General features: G+C 28.2%; 1 protein-coding gene across 1 annotated transcript; it reads left to right on the top strand.

Moving 5' to 3' along the window:
• Nucleotides 1-1015: 1015 nt before the first annotated feature.
• LOC136073988 (deoxyuridine 5'-triphosphate nucleotidohydrolase-like) lies at nucleotides 1016-1498 on the top strand. Its single transcript, XM_065786286.1, has one exon. It carries the CDS (start codon nucleotides 1016-1018, stop codon nucleotides 1496-1498), a length of 483 nt encoding a protein of 160 aa, XP_065642358.1.
• Nucleotides 1499-20313: the final 18815 nt, after the last annotated feature.

Raw genomic sequence — 20313 nt, 5'->3', positions numbered from 1 at the left:
AAAAAAATTATTCTTCGTCTTCTTCTGGTACTTCTGGTACTTCTGGTTCGACTTTAGTTTTTTTTGTTTCTATTTCAGCAAGCTCGACACAAGCTCTCTTCAAATTTTGATTCAAATTTCGAGAAACACCATTTTTAATTAACGAATTGTGAAAAGACGGTTCTATAGCCATCAGTCTTGCGTATTCTGTAGCATGAATTTCGTCTTCTTCTTTTGCTAATCGTATATCAAAATTGTTAAACTCAATGGTTTTTATTATGCGAGTTTTAGGGTAAGCCACTGTCATATAGGCTTTGTTTTGAGCTTCTTGCATACTCACCATTAAAGTTTGCAATACTTTTTTAGTCATTTTGTTATGATTAAATATAAAAACCACATTATTAGTTACTTCGCCTTTGGGCAATTTAAATGTGTTGTCGTCTTTTGTTAATTTTAGCTCTGATCTAAACAAATAATTTGTTTTGTTGAGATCACACATTTCTCTATATCTCCATGGTAATAAGATTTCACAGCCCTCATTTTTTGGTTTGTAAATCAATTCTTTTTTGTAATAATTAAATTGTGCCAACGGTTTGAGAGGGACAGTAGAATATTGTTTATCTTTCACATTTTTTTCTTCTTTAAATTCAATTAACCACAAAGTAGCAGCTGCTAAATCTGCAAATTTAACATAGGTGTTATCGTTGCAGTAAACAATTTCAAACTCTGCCATTTTTTTGTTGTTCGTTGAGTTGTGAATGAACTTTTAAATGAAAATGAACTCTTTTTATACTGTTTGAGTTGAAAAGAGAGATTAAAAAAAAACAAGTACTAAACAAGTTTTTAAAAAAAATGTTAATTCTTAATCAAGAGTCTAAAGTTCAATGTGGTGTGATGTACTTTAAACTTTGTACTTTATACTTTTAATTCTGTTTTAATGATAGAGATAATGTTGTTATGACTACTATTTTATATAAAAAGAGTGAAAAAAAACTTGTTCAAATCATCTTCTTGACAAGACAGCGAGATAGATAAAATGGAAAAGGAAGAAAATAAAGAGTTAAAATCACTCGAAATTATAGATATTCATGAATGGTCTTTTTATGAAACAAAAGAGAGCGCTTGTTTTGATCTGAGAAGCTCAAAGGATGTTATACTTCAAGCACATCAACGTATTTTAGTAAGTACTGGAGTGTATATCAATAAAATGGATTCAAATTTAGCGGGACAGGTATATTCAAAATCAGGTATAGCTTACAAATATGGTGTGGTAGTGTTGAATGCTCCAGGAATAATAGACGCCGATTATAAAGAGGAAATTAAAGTCTTATTGATGAATCATTCTGAAGAAAATTATGTGATTAAACGTGGAGATGCTATTGCTCAAATAGGATTTGTAAAAATGTTTAAAGCTGACAAAAATGTAATAGAATTTGATGGGTGTTGTTGTCGTGGAGTAAAAATGACAATGATTAAAGACGTAGAAAGAAAGGGTGGTTTTGGTTCCACTGGAAAATAATTTTTTTGTAAAATATTTTTTGTTATATTTTGTAAATTTTTTTTATTTTTTTTAGATTAGTAAAAATTATGGCTTCATTTATTTTTACCGACAATCCGAATTTTTTATTCAATGGATTATGTGTTGACAAAATAAAAAATTTAGATTTTCGACTATCCATGTTGGAAGAAATGCATCATAATAATGGTCATGGCAGCAAAATATGGATTTTTGAAAATTTTAAAGAGCAGTTAAAAGATGAAAGCAAGGCTTATTATAGTGTGCCTTTTTATTATAAAAATTATCAATTTTAATGAAATTGACTACCCATACGAAATGCGATAAACATGAAGAAGAAGAAATTGGTTTATATATAATGATGCGATCTACACCTTATGATGTAGTATTAAAATGGCCTTTTATCAATCGTATTATTACTTTTAAAATATGTGGTCCACATGGTAAACAAATAAAAAAAAAGCTTTTCTACTGAAAATAATGTGTCTTTTCAACGTCCAGTTAAAGATCAAGAAAATGTTGGATATGGATATTGTAATTTTATAAAAACAGCAGACATTAACGATTATTTAATTGAAAATAATTTGTATATCAAATGTAAATTAAGTAATTTTTTAAACATATTTTGTAAATTATTTTTAGAAAAACTAAGAAAAAAATGGATTGACCTACAATCTTTGCTTGGGACACTATTTTACAACATGATGAAGAACAATATGGACGTTTATCAAACATAATGGGTTTTGTTGGCAACCGTCATATGGATTCATTTACTCATGTAATGAAAGATATTAATGATATGAAAAGTTCTTTCATGCAATCAATTCAAGTCATGTCTTTAAATAAACTAGATTGCTATTTGGATATTTTTTCTAAAATTAAACTTGATTGTGGTGATGGAGAAAAATTACTTATGGAAAATATAGAAGATATTGTGATTGAGGATATGAACGAAATGGAAAAGAATAGTTGTATTTATAATTATATATCGAGTTTAAAAACTATTGCAGGAATTTTTTCAGAATTGTTAACTTTTAGTTATAAATATATTGAATGTAATCACGATTTACAATATCATTTTAAACATTTATCTGTATAATTTTTTTATTTTTTTAGATAACTAATTAAAAAATGAGAGAAGATAAAGAATACGTTCTTTGGAGCGCTGGGTATGACATTGAAAAATTAGATTCTGAACAACATACTCGTTTAGAAATCATATCAGCGTTTGTAGGAAACTGTCAAGCTATTTTATTTAGTGAAGCACTTGATAATATGATTGGAATGAAAATGAAATTTTATCGAACATTTGGAATTAATTACCAAACTATTTCATCAAATTTATATTTGATTGTTTTTGAAAGTATTTATCAACAATGTCAATTTGTAAAAAACATGTTATCATCAATTGTTATAATAGATGAGGATTATAGTGTAGAAAGTTATTTAACAAATGTAAAATTTATTGAAAACACTTTTTCAGAATTAATAACTTTTATTAATAATCATATTGAATGTAATCAAAATTTGGTATATCAATTTAATCATTTAACTGTATAATTTTTTTTAGATTAACTAATAAGAAAAACATGGATAATGAAAAATGGTCTGATGATCGCATCGAATGGATTACCAAATATTACAAACTACATCATTCTGAACATAAATTGTGGAAGTTTTTGGAAGAATTATCACCTGTTTTTTACTTTCATTTTGTTATCGTTAAAGAATTTTTAACCAATGATGATCATCAAAATGGAATAGTGGGGGAACTTGAAAAAATAACAGAAATTATAAATAAAAATAACGAGCAAATCAAAAAATATCTCAAAATACGTCATTTTTTAATAGAGTTAGTCAATTTCATGATTGTCATTTGCAATGCTGCAATTGAAGAATTGCAATTTATTGTAACAAAAGAAAAGGAAGAATTTGCAAGAAGAGATGAAGCCATGTTTTCTTATATGAAATTAAACGTGGACATGAAAAATTTTCATTATATTTCAAAGCATAAAGAAAGATTAATGTTAAAAAAATCAATTAGAAATTATTTTATGATTACTCTTGTAAATATTTTTATCGAGTAATCTATTTTTTTTTAAATTTTTTTAAAACCTTTGTATTTTTTTAAGGAAACTAATAAAAAGTATGGATTTCTTTCGAGATTATAAATGTGGAAAATATATCTCTCATAAATACAGAAAGTTGGATAAACTTAATGCAGATATTGCTGTTGAATATAAAATAGTAAAATGTTTTGTTAAATATGGTGAAAACTTTAAAGATGTTGTTAAAAATTTTCACGACAACATTTTAAATGAAGCAGTAGATGAATTGAACAAATTAATACGAAAAGATGCTGAAAAAGATGGTTTTATAAACAGAACTTTGCAACTGTATATGCACTTTTTAAGAACTTTGCAACTGTATATGCAAGCCATGTACAAATTATTTACGACAAATCAAAAAAATATTGAATGGCTTAAAACAGAAGTACAAGAAGATAAAGAAAAACGAAAAGAAAGAGATGTGGCTATGTTTGAGTATATTGAAAAAAATGTCCCCGAATTTCGCAAAGACATAATGGTATTCAATTAATTTTTATTGTATTTTTTTAGATTAATTATTTTTTGTAATTAGTTTTTTGTATTTTTTTAGGTTACATAATAAAAAATGTCAAGATTTAAATTTCATGTTGAACATCTCATCACTCAACTTTTATTATCAACAGCTGTTATTCATGATCAAACTCAAACGATAAGGAGGTTATTGGATCAAACAGAATCTTGTTCAAAAGAAACTTGTACTGGCTTTAGTCCTTGTGATTCTTGCAAAACAATATATGATTTTGTGAAACATTATATTCGTGAAGAAAATATTAAAAAAACTGTGCTTGAAATGTTTGAAAATTATACTTTATTATAAATCTTTTGTATTTATTTTTTGTAATAATATTTTTTGTAATTTTTAGGTTACATAATAAAAAAATGGTTGTGGTTTGTGAATTTGAAATTGTTAAAAATAAAGATGGAAGCTTTGATCTTATTGAAGATATTGATCCTGGCAACAACGTTTTTCGTTACAGCCATGTTCTTCCCGATTTTACAAGAGTCACTTATTTGAATGCTAAAGATTTTTTTAAGAATAAAAGTGGTTGTTTGGAAGATTGTTTGGAAGATTATCATCTTAAAGAATTGTTTCAAGAAGAAATGACTCAAGAAGAATTTGACAAATTTGTAAAACAATTGCAACAAATCAAACCTGAAAAACTACGAGTTGATAAATATTCAGAAAAAGAAACTTTTAAAAGAGTAAAAGATGTTTTTGAAGCATTTTTATTTTTAGATTGGCGCATGAGTGAAGAAGCTTCTGAAATGTGTGAAAAAGTAGCTAAAAAAATAGGGGTTACCAAAACAATACTCTTATTTGTTTGTAAAAAACCTGATTATGTTTATGAAGCTCTATGTAAAATAGCTCAATATGAATGTATATCTAATTGTGTATTTTGTAATTTAAATGCTTGTTACATTTATGCTGAAATAAGAAAAATTTTTGCTTTATATTGAGTTTTATTAAAATTTCGTATACATTTTTTTTGTATTAAATTTTGTTTAAACTTTACATTTTTTGTATTTTGTTTAAATTTTGTATACATTTTTTTGTATTTTTTTTTAGATTACCTAATTTAAAAAAATGGAAAATAATATAATGTTGGCTTCGAAAAAATTAGGTTTGGCTGAAGTATTTTTGGAAAAGAGATTTTCATATTATGAAGACTTGAAAAATAATTTTTCATATTACGAAGATGGAATTAACTATTTGGCTTCGTGTCCTTGCGAACCGAATGATATGTGTACAAAATGTCGAGAGATCAGATCGGAAATTTTATGTTCAGAAACAAAATATAAAGATTCTTTATATTGTTTTTTTTACACTTAGTATACATTTTTTTGTATTATTTTTTAGATTACATAATAAAAAAAATGGAAATTATTATAAACTCTTCGAAAAAATTGGAATTAACAGAAGTATTGAAGAAAAGAATAAATTATTTAGCTTTCTGTCCTTGCGATACGAGCGATTTGTGTGTAAAATGTAAAAAATTGAGAATGGAAATTTTATGTACAGAAAAGATTGACTACCAAAGAATATATAAACATTTTTTATATATGATTGAATAATTTTATTTTTTATATTGAATTTTTTTTTAAATTTTTATATTGTATTTATTGTATTTTTCTAAGGCATTTTTTTTCAAATAATAATAAATGGCCAAAATTTTGAAAAAAATGTATTGTAATTTTTTATATTTTTTTAGATTACATAATAAAAAAAATGGACCGAGATGATATTATATTGAAAGCTTCAAAAAAAATGGATTTAACTAAAGAACAACGCTTGGAAATTTATGAAAAACAAAAAAAAAAGGCATTAAATTTTTGGCTGAATGTCAATGTGATGAATACGACAAATCATTTCTTTGTTTGTGTTTTAGTTCTTGTGTGGATACAGTTTCAAAAAAAATCAATTTATCTAAAGAACAACTCTTGGAAGTTTATAGAAATCAAAAAAAAAGGATTAAATTTTTGGCCGAATGTCAATGTGGAGAATACGATCCTGTGTACGATTATCGTTTTCTTTGTTTGTGTTGTACTTATTGTGAGGATACAGTAAAAGAATTTTACACTATGATAGTAAAAGCTTCTAATAAACTTGGTTTATCGACGGATTTATTAAACAAAACTTTTTATATTCATAGATACGAAATACGTGATGTAGCTAAATGTAATTGTGATTTTGAACAAATGTGTCATGATTGTGATTATAAAAAATTTTTGGTTTGTCGATGGATTTGTTAAATTAACTATTTTTATAAATTCTTTATTTTTTACTTTATTTTTTTTAGATTACATAATAAAAAATGGAACTAACAGAAAATAAATTGGATTTTTTGATGGAAAAAATATACCAATTCAATCAAGCTTACCCAGCTACTTTGGAAGATATTCGAATGCATGCGATTACTTCAAAACAATTTTTATGTAATCATTGTAAATGGCATGATTTGAATTACAAGTGGAATGAATTTTTCAATGAAGAAATGAAAAGAATACCTCATATATTGATTTTGATGGTCTTTCAATATATTAAAATACAGTATCATGTTTATTCGAATTTAAATTTTGAATATTTTTATAATTTTTTTAAATTAAAATGTATAGAAGATGGATTAAATCATGTAAAAGAAAAATGTGTAGAAATTGAAAATTGTAAACATTATTTAAATGATTGTGAAGAGTGTGATGATTATAGATATTCTGATGGGGAAAGTTGTTCATTTATATATTGTGAAAAATGTTTTGATTCTGTATATTGATTTTTTTTTTTTTTAGATGAATAAATTAAGAGAAAAACATAATAAAAAAATGTTGGAGTTGTTAATTAAACAAAACCTATTGCCTGCAAACGAAATGATACTTGCGAATATTTTGATAGATGAACCAAATGATTTATATTGTAAAGTGGAAAGACTTGTCGATCAGAACATTATATATATGATGTCTTTTATAAAATATGCTGTTATATATTTATATTCAACATAAAAAAAATTTTTTTTAGATGAATAATATTAATAAAAATACGAACAAATTTAAATGTTAAACTGATTTTGTTATTCTTTTTTATCAAATATACTTATATGTATTTTTTTCAGTAAATAAAAAAAAAATATTTTTTTTTCAGCAAATAATAAAAAAATGTTATCTTTACAACAACAAAAAGCACTTCAATAGCTTGATGAAGGAAAGAGTTTTTTTATTACTGGTGGCGCTGGATGTGGAAAAAGTTATATTGTCAACCAAATTGCTCAAAGTGAACAAATTTATAAAACAATACATATTACTGCGAGTACAGGAAAAGCAGCTTATTTAATCAATGGTGTCACAATACATGCTTTTGCTGGTATAGAAACCGGTGTTGATTATTATAAACGTCATATGCATCCAGACATTAAAAAAACGTGGTTGGAAACTGATGTTTTAATTATTGATGAAATTTCAATGATTAACGCTTCAACATTTGATTTATTACATTCAATAGCTTGTGAAATTAGACAATGTTGCGATGAATTATTTGGTGGTGTACAAGTGATTGCTTGTGGTGATTTTTTTCAGTTGCCACCTGTTACAGGGCAATTTGTTTTTAAATCACAAATATGGCAACACTACATGACAGAAGTGTTGGTTTTAACTCAATGCTTTAGACAAAAAGACGATGAACAATTTTTTGAGCTTTAAATGAAATACGTTTTGGTCAAGTTTCAGACAAAACTATTGATTATTTTATGACACGTTGTTTTGAAAAAGATGAAAATTTAAACTCTAAATATACAAGATTATTTTTTAGAAACATCGAAGTGGATGTTTATAACAATCAAAAAATGGAGACTATCAAACAAGAAGGGTATTGGTTTTATGCTAAAGATGTTATTAAAAATCGAAATATTCCATGCACGTTTCAAATTCCAGCGGCTGTTTATCTTAAAATATGTGCTATTGTTATGCTTGTAAGAAATATTAATGTGGAAGAAGGTTTGTGCAATGGTACTATTGGTACCATCATTTTAATAGAAAATAATGCAGTTTGGGTGATGATGAATAAAAAAGAAGTCAAAATTGAATGTGTCAAAGAAGAAATTTTAAATTGCTCTCATGCTGTCGTAGGCTCAAGATTTGGTTTGCCTTTAAAATTAGCATTTTCTTTTACTGTTCATAAAGCTCAAGGAAGTACCATGAATAAAGCCGTTGTTCAATTTAATTTAAAGGCTTTTATTAATAGTCTTTATTATGTTTCTTTATCACGAGTTTGTAATATTAACGATATATTTATAATTATTAATAATAAATTTGATTTACGAACACTATTTAAAAGTATTACTGTTGATTCTGATGTTTTGGAATTTTATAAAAAATACATGTAAATTTTTTTTTTTTAGATTCTTAAAAAATGAAATTTGAATATCAAACTGAGGAAACTCGTTTTAGTAATAACAGTTTATACACTGAACATTTTTTTTACATTAAAGATGATTATAAAGATGAAGATATTGTAGAAGAATCACAACTTTATTCTGAAACTCAAAGTCCTGATGAAATTGTTCATCATGTTGAGCAAAAAACAATGGAAGGATTTGAAACACAAATGAAAAACAGTATTCTTTTTGGTGACTTGTTTCAAAATTTCTTATTGGGTTATAATATTGTTACTTTGTGTTGCAAGTCTATTGAAAATGGTTATTGTAAAATAATGAAACGTTGTTACAATTCACCTGTTTATTTTATTAAACCTTTAGAAGGACCAACACATTTACGTTTTATTCAAGATGCCAATGTGCGAGCTGTTTTTAATGTTTTAGAAAATGATAGCGGATGGAAGATAATACGAATATGTAATATTAAAATTAAAACTTTATCCAATTTAACAGAAAGATCCATGACGAAATTACGAGATTTTGAATTGTCTGGTTTTAAAAGAAAAATGCTCATGACAGATGAACAAATTGAAAAAAAGAAAAAACACAACAAAACCTACTATAAAAAAAATAAAAAAATATTAAATCAACGAAGGAAAAGCAATCGAAAGAAATGCAAAAAAACATATTACGAAAAAAATCAACAAAAGAGGAAAGAAATAGACGAATGGTTTGGTGAATGGTATAGACCTCATTCTTTAACACAATGGGAAAAATCACTAAAAAGTTTATCTTATACTATTCTGTCTTATCAACAAAAAAAGAAAATGTTTTTAGATTATAGTATTTTGTTTGAACCAGGATTATGTTTTTATTCTGCTTTTCTCGTCTCTTTGTTGATTCGTCAATGGAATGTGAGCACCATTAAAGAATGGAATATAAAAGTGTTGGAAAAAAACACTACTGATTTATATTCTGAAGAAAATATTTTACAACTTCTTTTTGAAGATCAAGAAGAGCATAATATTTTAGCGTGGAAAGACGTTTTACAACAATTAAAAGAAAAATCTAAAAATATGTCATTTCAAACTTTGATTGATTTGTGTCATTGTTTTGCTTATGAAAATACTTTTGATCGTATTAATATTAAAATTTTTGCCGTTAACAAAAAAAACACCAAAATTCGATTGTTGCATTCTAAATTAAAATCACAATATAAAAGTTTTCTTGCAGAATTATTAAAAGTAGTTTACGAAAGCGCAAACATTACCAAAGACGAACGAGATTCTCAAAGAGTATTTATTAACGATGAAGAAAGAAATAAAGCCAATCAACGGAAGAAAGCAATCAACACGATAAAAATTTGTATTTTTCAAAAAAACAATTCTTTTCACGCTATAAGCATGTTGAATGAAAAATTTTCTACAAAGTATTTTTGTTCTAACAACTCACGTGTTTTGTTTCAATGTTCAGATTGTGGACGAAAATTTACTACAGAGAAACACAAATGCGAAGGTTATTATAAACCGGACAAATTTACATACGGCGACTGCATTACTCACTATCGACCACAAAATTCGTTCATGTGTACAAGTAGAAATTTGTTTCCTTTTTTAATGACATTTGATTGTGAAACGAGTATTACAAAATCTGAAGAAAATGCTACTTCTTAAGTCAAACCTTTATCTGAGTTGAATTATTATTGTCATTCCATTGTGATTCAATGCATTCATGAAAAATTAGCAAGAGAATGTTTTGGTTTGGATGAACAAGGTCAAGTCATTACTTAATGGATTTTTTATTATGAAAACACGGTTGAAAGTTTAGAAAGAAATCCTTTAACCTGTCTACCAGACTACTTTCATCCAGGAGTTTCTTTACTTCACAAGACACACAGACGTATCTTGTGGGAAAAGCTAAATTGTGAAAATAATGAAAAATTAAAAATGGAATTGAGAGTTTACGATATAATTGCTTTAGCAGATACTTTAGTTCGATTTACTTATGAAATATGTTTACCGCGTTTTGAAAATTTAAATATATCAAGTGAAGAAAGAGATTTAATATGGCAAGAAGAAAATCCTTTATGTTCTATTTGTAGAACTCCCGTAGATAAAATACGTCAATCTGATGTTTATAAAAATAAATTTTTTCACATGACTCCTCAAGAAAATGAAAGATTAAATCATAATGAATTTCGCATTTATAACGACAAACGAATTCAAGTTGTGAACATGGTGTTTCAAAGAGTATGACGTTTAGAATTGTTAATGTTACCTTGTCACGTTCAAAATTATTTAATCGACAACGATGCTGAAAAAATAAAACAAGATTTATTTCGAGTCTCCACTTTGTATTACATTTGTTGTAGATGGTGGGAAAAATTTCAATACCTACCTGCCACTAACGGTTTATTGAGTGATTATGTGAGAATCACCACTGGTGAACTTGTAGATTATATGAAACAATTGTCTTTGCTTATCATAACCGAACACCAATTTGAAAACTATTTTAATCAAGAAGATATAGAGTTGTTAGAAGATCCCTACTTTTTAATCAAAATCTTTCGTAAATGTATTAACGAAAGTGGTGATCAATATACAGATAACCTTCATTTTTTGTTTCTAATGAGAAAATTTAAGCAACCCGTCTACGAATTATGGTATCACACCATGCTGGTTGCTTTTAATAATCAATTTGAAACAAAATTTAGTTAATCTGATTTTATTCAAGATGAAAAAAATCAAGAGAAAGTTTTAAATAAATGCAATTTTTTTCTTAACGCTTTTGAAGATTATCTTGTTATTGATCACGATCATTTTTCAGGACAAGTGTATGGATTAGCTCACGATTACTGCAACAAAAATTTAGGTAGATATAGTCTGCATTTGTCTTGTCCTATTTTTGTTCACAATGCTTCTTTTGATAATCGCATTATGATTGTTGAAGGTTTAAAAAAAAAGTTGGATATTCCGTTATACGGTCATTTGGCAGAATCTGAAACTACACCTTTTAACGCTTTTATAAAATATAGCAACATGGAAGATGTTTTTGTTATATCTAAAAATGTGAGCAAAGTCAATATTATCTGCATCGGTAAACATATTAAAATTGTAGATAGTTTGAAAATTTTAAACTGTTCTTTAGAACAAGCCAGTAGTATGTTGTCACGAAAAGCTTAAAATCAAATTGTCAACACCATGTTGCATTATTTACGACCTTTTCATCCCGAAGTAAATGATTTAACCGACAATCCAGAGTTTAAAAACTGTTTTATTAAAAAAACATTATTTCCTTACTCGCAAATAACAGACGAACTCTTAAACATTGAATATAAAACATTTCCACCTATTGAATTATTTGCTCAAAACGATTTAATGAAGTCTAAAAACTTACAAGAAGAAATTAAAAAATTGAAAGAAGCTTATGAAGGTGTTCAAAAATTATGGAACTTTTTAAATTTAAAAACTTTAAAATCCTTATTGCATATCTATACTGTGCTCGAAACGGTCGTATTAGGTTCTGTTATGATTTACTTTGACGAAAGGACATTTGAATTTACAAAATTTCATATTCTAAATCATGTTAGCATTTTTAGTTATACCAGCAAATTAAATTCTACCATCAGTTTAATTCCAATCCAATATCCTGCGACCAACGAACATCAAAAAATGATTGAAAAGAGTATTCGAGGTGGTATGTCCACCAACGGTACGCAAAAATTCGCCATTGATACAGATTACTTTGAACCTAAAATAAAAGAACTCAAATTAAACAGCGAATTGAGAGGATGTTTAATTTTTATGGACGAAAATGGACAGTACGGAGGAGCTCAATTAAAACCTTTACCTTTTCACATGAAATATTCTTTTGATTTGGAATGTATCACTTTAGACGATGTGATTCAAAAATATCATCGCGTTAATTTAAACGGTTTCTCAACTAGTGCTTTAGTGAATTGTCAAATTACTATGAAACCAGAGTATCAAGATCAAGTAGGAGGTTTTTCACCCATGGTAGAAAAAGAAATTATATCCTTTCAAGATTATTCTCCCACTGAAATTGTATCCAAACGTTATCTCAAAAACAATGGAACCTACGGTATAGAAAAAGACAAAACTATTAAATTGGTCATGAAATTAAGTTCGCATGAAACTTGTGAATTTTTAGACACTTTAATATGGTTGACTACGTGCTGTGGATGTGTTGTTGAAAAAATTTACAAAGTGCTTCCTCTATGGCGTTATCCTTTAGCTCAAAAAATGGTAAAAAGAAATATGGAAAAAAGAAAAGAAGCTATTAAAAAGGGTGACAAGGTAGTGGATGCTTCTTGCAAATTGCAAATTAACGGTCATTACGGAACCTTGAGTCAACAAATTGCACAAAAACTAAATACTACTTTTATTAACCACGAAGAAAAAGCATTTCAAAATAGTATTGAAAATTTTCAAAGCATTCGTCGTGTTTTAATTCAAGAAGGTCAAACAGATGAAAATATTAAAATGTTATTCCCTTTTCATTTTCAAAATTTATTATATAACGAATCCTTATTTATTGGTGTTGAACCTGAAAGATATAAATTGGACGTTTTTGAAAAAAAAGTATGTTTAGATGAATACGAGACGAACGATTTTAGTTATAATGATTATTTTAAAGAAACATTGTTTGGTTTGATGACTGATGTTAAAACTAAAAGTATTTTATTTCACGATCAAGACAATCATCATGAAATGAAAGACGCCTTTGAACTTTTAAAATCAAAAGATCATAAAAATGCTCTCATTTTAACAACCTCTGAAAAATGCAATCTCGTTAACACCTCTTTACGTATTGTAGCTTCACAAACTTTATCTTATGCCAAACTCAACGTAGGACGTTTTAGTTGGGAATTGGGACAAGTATTAAGAAATCATGGAGCTGAAAAACATTTGGTAGTAACAGATACTGATTCTGGTTGTTTTTTCATTACGCAAAAGAAACTCAAAATGCTTTCTACAACGTTTCGCGAAAAGGTAGAAGAATGGATTTATTTTTCAAACTTTGGCAATCGTTGGATGGATTATTCCAATTATAAAATGACTCATCTATTTTATTCCACTCTATACGCCAAAGAAACGGATCATTTTCAAAACGAAATACCTCCTCCCTATTACATTGCTCAAGCTTTTGCTATGGGACCTAAATGTTATAGTGTTCACAGCGTCAACGCAGATGAAGAAAAAGAAAATTATTACAAAAATAGAGCGAAAGGAGTACCAATTATAAACTCTTATTTTCAAATTATGTAAACGGCTTTGATACCTTTGCTGCAAAAAGATTGTGTAGACCTCTTCCTTTTCCAGTGGTAAAAGAAAATCAACCTATCGAACAAAATAGAATGAGTGTCAATTACAAACAAGTTAAAATAAAAACGCACACTATTGATTTTTTAAAAAGATTTACACAAAAAAATTATGTTTTTGATGACGGAGTCAAGACTGAAATTCGAGATCATTATCTTATGGAACCGATACGAGAAGCCAATTTAAAAGTTTTACCTGATATGGAAAAATTTTGTAGCGATGAACACATTCAAAATTTACTTCAAATTGAAAAAAATATTATAAAAGAATCAGAGCGTTATCATACAATGGCGATGTTTAATCGAAAAGTTTTGATACCTTATTATACGATATGAAAAAGAATATAAATTTGTAAATTTTTTTTGTAAATAAAAAAAATGGAGTTTTGTTTTTTTGATCAAAAATTAACAACCCTACAACTCGAAAACAAGTTGAAAGAAGTTGGATTAAAAAATTTTTATTTAGTAGAAAATACAGAAAACGAAGTTCAATATTATCACGACAAAAAAGGATTTTTTACTTCTCGTTTAATTCTAATCACTCTAAACGGACGCGAGTTAATCCCTGAAGCATTTTTAAGTTGTTGTACAGAATGTTTACTTGAATATTTGAGTTTTGTATGTCATTTAGGCTGTTATGAAGAAGATTGTGAGCATTGTGAAGATTTTAATAGAATACATAATTGCTCTTGTCTTTTAGAGAAAAAAAAACGAATCATAACTTAATAGAGGACACTATATTACTAACAGAATTAGCAAAACGATTGGCGATCAATTGGAAACCTTGTGGAAGATATTTAAAACCCCGAGAAACCCCGAACCCTAACCCTGACCCTAACCCTAACCCTGACCTATTATAATATAAATATCGATGAAAAAAGTTTTCAAATGTTAAAAATATGGAATCGTAACGGGACAAAAGAACAATTATTTTACGTATTGGATAATATACCAAGAATGGACATTAAAAAAATTATTTTAGACCGTTTTTTGTAAATTTTTTTTTGTAAAAAAAAAGATATAAATCAAAAAAATGGTTTTTTTTTTTAATATAAAAAATGGAAGAAAAAGAAGAAAAACCTCTTGAACAAAAACTCGAAACTGTAGAACAACCTGCAGAGATACCGTTAGAAAAAAAAGATAGTAGATCTATCACCGAAATATTAAACGAAAGAGGTTTTCATGATTTTTATTTAAAAGGAACATCAAAAGAAACTGAACTCAAAGACGAAGAAACCCATTCACAAGTTAAATTTAATATTTTTAAACCTACTCAAGATGTCTATCCTGAAAATATAATTATTACAGGTCCTACAAACAGCGGAAAATCAACTATAGCTAGAGATTTATTACATTGTGGAAAATTTCCTGATGCCGAAATGTTATTTGTGATACAAATGAGAGAACCTAGCGAATGTCAACACAAAACATGGAAAAATATTATCGAATCTTTTAAAAATAATTTAGAAGCGTATCATATTATAACAGTTACCAGTCCAGAAAATTTAGATTCAGTAATACAGAGAGCCATTGGTTTTTCCAAAGATAAATACGGTATTCAAAATAGTGATCACCGTTTATTAAAAACAATACTTTTATTTGATGATATTAGCGCTTTTTGTTTAAAAAGTCAACAATACACGAGCGCGTGTTCTAGCGGATCTCATTACGGAGTAGGTACTATTACCATTTTTCATTCCGTACCTTCTAAAGCCAGTCAATGTTGGAACAATTTAGTGTCTCATTACAAATGTATCATTTCTTTTGATAACAACAGCGAAATTGAAAAAATATTTAAAAACGATTTTCCTTCAACCGGCAAAATGAATCATCACGTTATCAGCGATTTGTTAAATAAAGAAACTTCTAATCAACACGGAAATTTGGCTTTATTTAAAAGAAACTCTTCTGTTGCACGCTTAAGAACTCAGATTACGAGTAAAGAACAAAAAGTATTTATTCCAGTAGACGCTCAAGGTAAATTGGACTTTGATTATAAAGACATGAGCGTGAACAAAAAAATTGTTAGTTTTCAATCATTTCCCTACGTAAAAGCGCCTAATCTAAAAAATCATTATTATCTCAAATCACATCACAACAACTATAATCAAGAGAAGGAGAATAAACCCGGCGAAGAAGATAAAATCGATATAAATAAGGAAAAAGAAAATCCGATAAAAAAAAGATAATGGAGTGAAAGCGAAAGAGCAACACAGCTACTCGAAGAAATTAAAAGACAAAAACGATATGGATTGTGCGAATCTTCAGACAAATCTACAGACGAATCTTCAGACGGTGGACCCGGTTCTGATTTTGAATGATTGGGAAAGCGAAGATTTTTTACGAACTTTACAAAACGATTACGAATTATGCAATCCTTCCAACAAAGCGAGTAAACGTCAAGCCATGAGACAAAAGTTGGCTGTTCGAAGACAAATTTTTATTCCCAAAATGAATAGAAGAAAAGACATTGACGAAAACGAAATTAAAATATGGATGAAAGAAATTTTGACGCGTTTTAACGCTGTAAAAATGTTAAAATGCGAACTTTTATCGGATCACGAACAACAACAAATAAAAAACGCTTTTCAAGAATACGTTTGTATAGAAATTAAACTTTTTGTCAAAGAATATTTGTATCCGTATCCAAAATTTAACGAAAACGGAAAAGTCATCATGAAAATAGAAAAAATGAAAGATAAAAATCAAGCTATATCAGACTTTGTTTATCATAATTACGACGTTTTAAAAGAATATTTCAACTTTATTCGTTTTAAACTTTATCACGAAATTATAAATTATTATGCTAATAAATTAATCTCATTCGACACTATACAACCTACAAAAACTGTAATCGATTTATTAAGACAACAGTTTGACGTTGATTATTGTCAAAAAGAATTGTATTTTCAAAATAATTTGTATTTTTATGAAACATGAATAGATATAGACCTTTTCACGAGTCTCCTTTATTAACTTTACGTAAGGTATTAGCCAAAAATGCCTACAACATGGATGTTTTTAACAAAAAATTATTACAAATCGACGAAGAAGAAAACGAACAAGGTAACCTAGAATCTGGAGAAACAAACACATCAAATGTGTCTGAGCTTATCCAGAGATACGATTTACCTTCTTCTCTCAATTATGCTGATCCCATCAATCTCGAAAATCAAATTGCTGGTGAAGTAAGCTTTCAACAAAATTTAAATGCTTTGTTACCTCTAGACACTATGCTCGATAGTGATATAGCTACAAGTTTAATCAGCGAACAAGAAAAATGGAAAACTTATCTCAACGTAGGAGGAGATGCTTACGCTTTTAAATCCATTTTAAATCTGAATAAACAAAGCGAATTCAACAATCAAATTGATCAAAGAAATATTAGCGAATCTTTAAGAATGATGAGAAATTTAAAAAGATTTCCTATTGAAGACAACTCTCTTACTACTACACCACCCACCTCTATTCAATCTACGTTAAACACTTTACCGCGTTCTACTACTTTAAATACTATTCCATCGACTCATAAAAAAATTTACACTTTGACACCTCTTAATAAATTTTTAATTTTTCACGAAACAGCCAATGCGAGTGAAATTCTAGAACAGCTTTATCGAAACGAATCTGTAAAAAAAATTCCCAACTTACCTAAACATCTGGTGGACATGTGTAAAAATCAAGTCAATTATCGTTTTGGATCACATCAAATTTCTTTACGCGTTTACAAACCGAGAAATGAAAAAGCCACTTTAAGCAATTTAAAAATTTATATATTTTATATCTAGCCAACGTCGTAGATGTAGAAGAATCCATAGCTAGTATTATTAACAATGTCAGCAACTTTGCCTTTGAAAAAATAAACGATCCAAAACAATATTCCTATTATGCTAACGAATTTTTAACTTTACTCACTTCTTCTCATTCTGTAACAAACATGAGAATAGTAGCCGATTATTACCAAATAAGACAACTCACTTTTGCCAAATTATGGAGTTTTATTAGAAAATACAACATACCCTTTCGAAACGAAACTAAATTAACCTCCGAAGGTGTATATGCTAGTGCTCTAGCTCGAGATCCTTACACTGTTATGACTTCTAGTTTTATAGAAAGCGAATCTCTCAGCGATAAAAGTTTTGGTGGAAGTAGAGCTTTTGAAATATTAACACAAACAAAAGACATTATTCAACAAAGATGTATACAATATGGCGAAATGTTTCGAGGTGATAAATTTGAAATATTGAGAAAATACATTCAAGTCAACAGTTATTTACTACCTAATAAAGATATGTTTGTTAGAATGTTAAACAACTATAACGAAAACGCGTTAGCCAGCAGACCCATCGTAGAAACGATGGTCTATTTAACGTTTAAAACTTTTTTCAACACTGTACCTTCTTTACCTTTTAGAGATGTAACAGATGCAGCCCTATTAAAAGAAGAAGTAGAACAAACTTGTGCTAAAGGAGGTATGTTGGGATTATTGCAACATATTAAATCCAATTCAAATCAATTTTACAGTACAGAAAATACAATCAAAGAAAAAAGTTAACTCGAAATGTTGATGATAATGGGTGCAATGTATAATTCTTAACTTGGTCGTTTAAATTCGCTTTTAATATCTTATAAAAAATGTTTTGAAATGGATTCTAATAATATTGTAAATTTTGCCAACGCTTTAAAACATGTTACCCATTTTAAAAAAAGAAATTTATTCACTCATCCTTTAACAAGGTCTTCCTTATTAGAAATTCCTACACCCAAAAAAGAACCACGAACACGAGCATCCGATCCTTATTTAGGTCCGATAAAAACTAAAAAAGAAGAAGAACCTGTTGAAACAACTGCATCTACTGAACCTGAAACTGATCCCACATTATTAGGAGCTACTGCTTTACCTGAAACAACTGAAACTGAACCAACAGCTGCTAGTGCTAGTACTGAAACTCCAATGTTAACTAGAAGTGGTCGTTTAGGATTAAGAGCAAAAAAACCATCTACTAGATCGTCATCTACAAATATAGAAGAAAGAAAAAGAAAAGCTCCGATAACAAAATATTCCGACTTTTAAAAAAAAATGGACAATGTGTTGAGAGATGCTATTGACAACCTTGTAGAAGATCAACTAACCAAATTATCGAGTCGTTTGTTTGCTTTGACAGACGTACCCAAAATTAAAAAAGTTTTATTACAATTGGACACTTTAAAAAAAAATCCAACCGATTTGAAGTTTTATGATCAACTCAAAGCTCTTTTAGAAAATTCCATCTATGCCAAATGGAACGGTCTCATCACCGCTTGGTCACACGTTACTTTGCTTTTTAAAAAAACAACAGATGTCAACGTTAAAAAACAAGCCCCTCGGAAACCTTATGTTTACGAAACACATCAATATTCGTACGATAGACCTCGACAATATTTTCAAGCTGATTTGGACGACATGAACAGTTTTAATTTAAATTTTGCTCCTCATCGACCCGAACTTTGTTTAGTTGTGGTTGATGGAGTCTAAAAAAGTGTATTTGAGAGTCACTAGTAAAAAAACAGCCGACAAAGTGCTGAGCAGTTTTAAACATATTTTTGAAGACATTAAAAGAGACGATAAAACTTTTATCTACTTGCAAACGGATCAAGGTGGAGAATTTTTTAACAACAAAATGGAAGAATGGTGTTATGAACAAAACATTGTTCATTTTAGTTCAAAAAATTATGGAAAAGCTTACTTGGCCGAATCAACCATAGGACGTTTAAAACAACTTTATCAAAAGTTAAGAAAACAAGGCGAACTTCAAAAAAAGAATTGGAGTTTTTATATCGAGGACATGGAACAAAAACTCAACGAAAAAGAACGAGTCACAAGTGGAATCGCTCCTGATGAATTGGATGCTGACGACGCCAAAGGTAAAGCTCTTCGTTTAGTCGATCAATACCGAGACGGCAAAAGACGAGGACATCATTTTTCTTCCAACATGTTACATCGAGTAGAAAAAGAATACAAAAACGAAAAATTAAAAATATACAAACCTCTCTCCGTTGGAACCGAATGTTATTTGAAAAAGTATAAAATAGATCCCAAAGACACTTTTAGCAAATCGACTACTCGCGATCAACCCTATTGGGACACTACCAAAAAAGTAATTATTATCAAAGTCTCTAAGCGCTCTGACACTTCAGTAGAAGGTTATTTACCCGTTTATATTTATAAAGTGGGAATAGTAGGCGATTTAAATACGACTTTTAAAGTAAAACGAGAAGATTTGTTACCTATTAACGAAGAAGACAAAGACATTTATTATAAAAACTTTAACGAATATGTTACCACTTTTTTAAAACCTTTGAAGAAAAGAGTGCAAGAAAAAAAGAAAATAAGAAAAAATGAACAATTAAACGTTTGACGATGTTTTAGATGTAAATAAATATGATTGTAGCACGTATTATTTTAGCGAAATTAAAAATAAAAATGAAGCTAGCGTGCATTATAATGTCTTGAACAATTTTAGTTTA

This window comes from Hydra vulgaris, chromosome 01, assembly GCF_038396675.1.
Source record: "Hydra vulgaris chromosome 01, alternate assembly HydraT2T_AEP".
Lineage (NCBI taxonomy): Eukaryota > Metazoa > Cnidaria > Hydrozoa > Anthoathecata > Hydridae > Hydra > Hydra vulgaris.
Note: the sequence above shows the minus strand (reverse complement) of the source record. Positions and strands in the feature narration are given on the sequence as shown.

Bases quoted from the DNA above. Each gene is read 5' to 3' on its own strand.
- LOC136073988 (XM_065786286.1), top strand. From the start codon at position 1,016: ATGGAAAAGGAAGAAAATAAAGAGTTAAAATCACTCGAAATTATAGAT.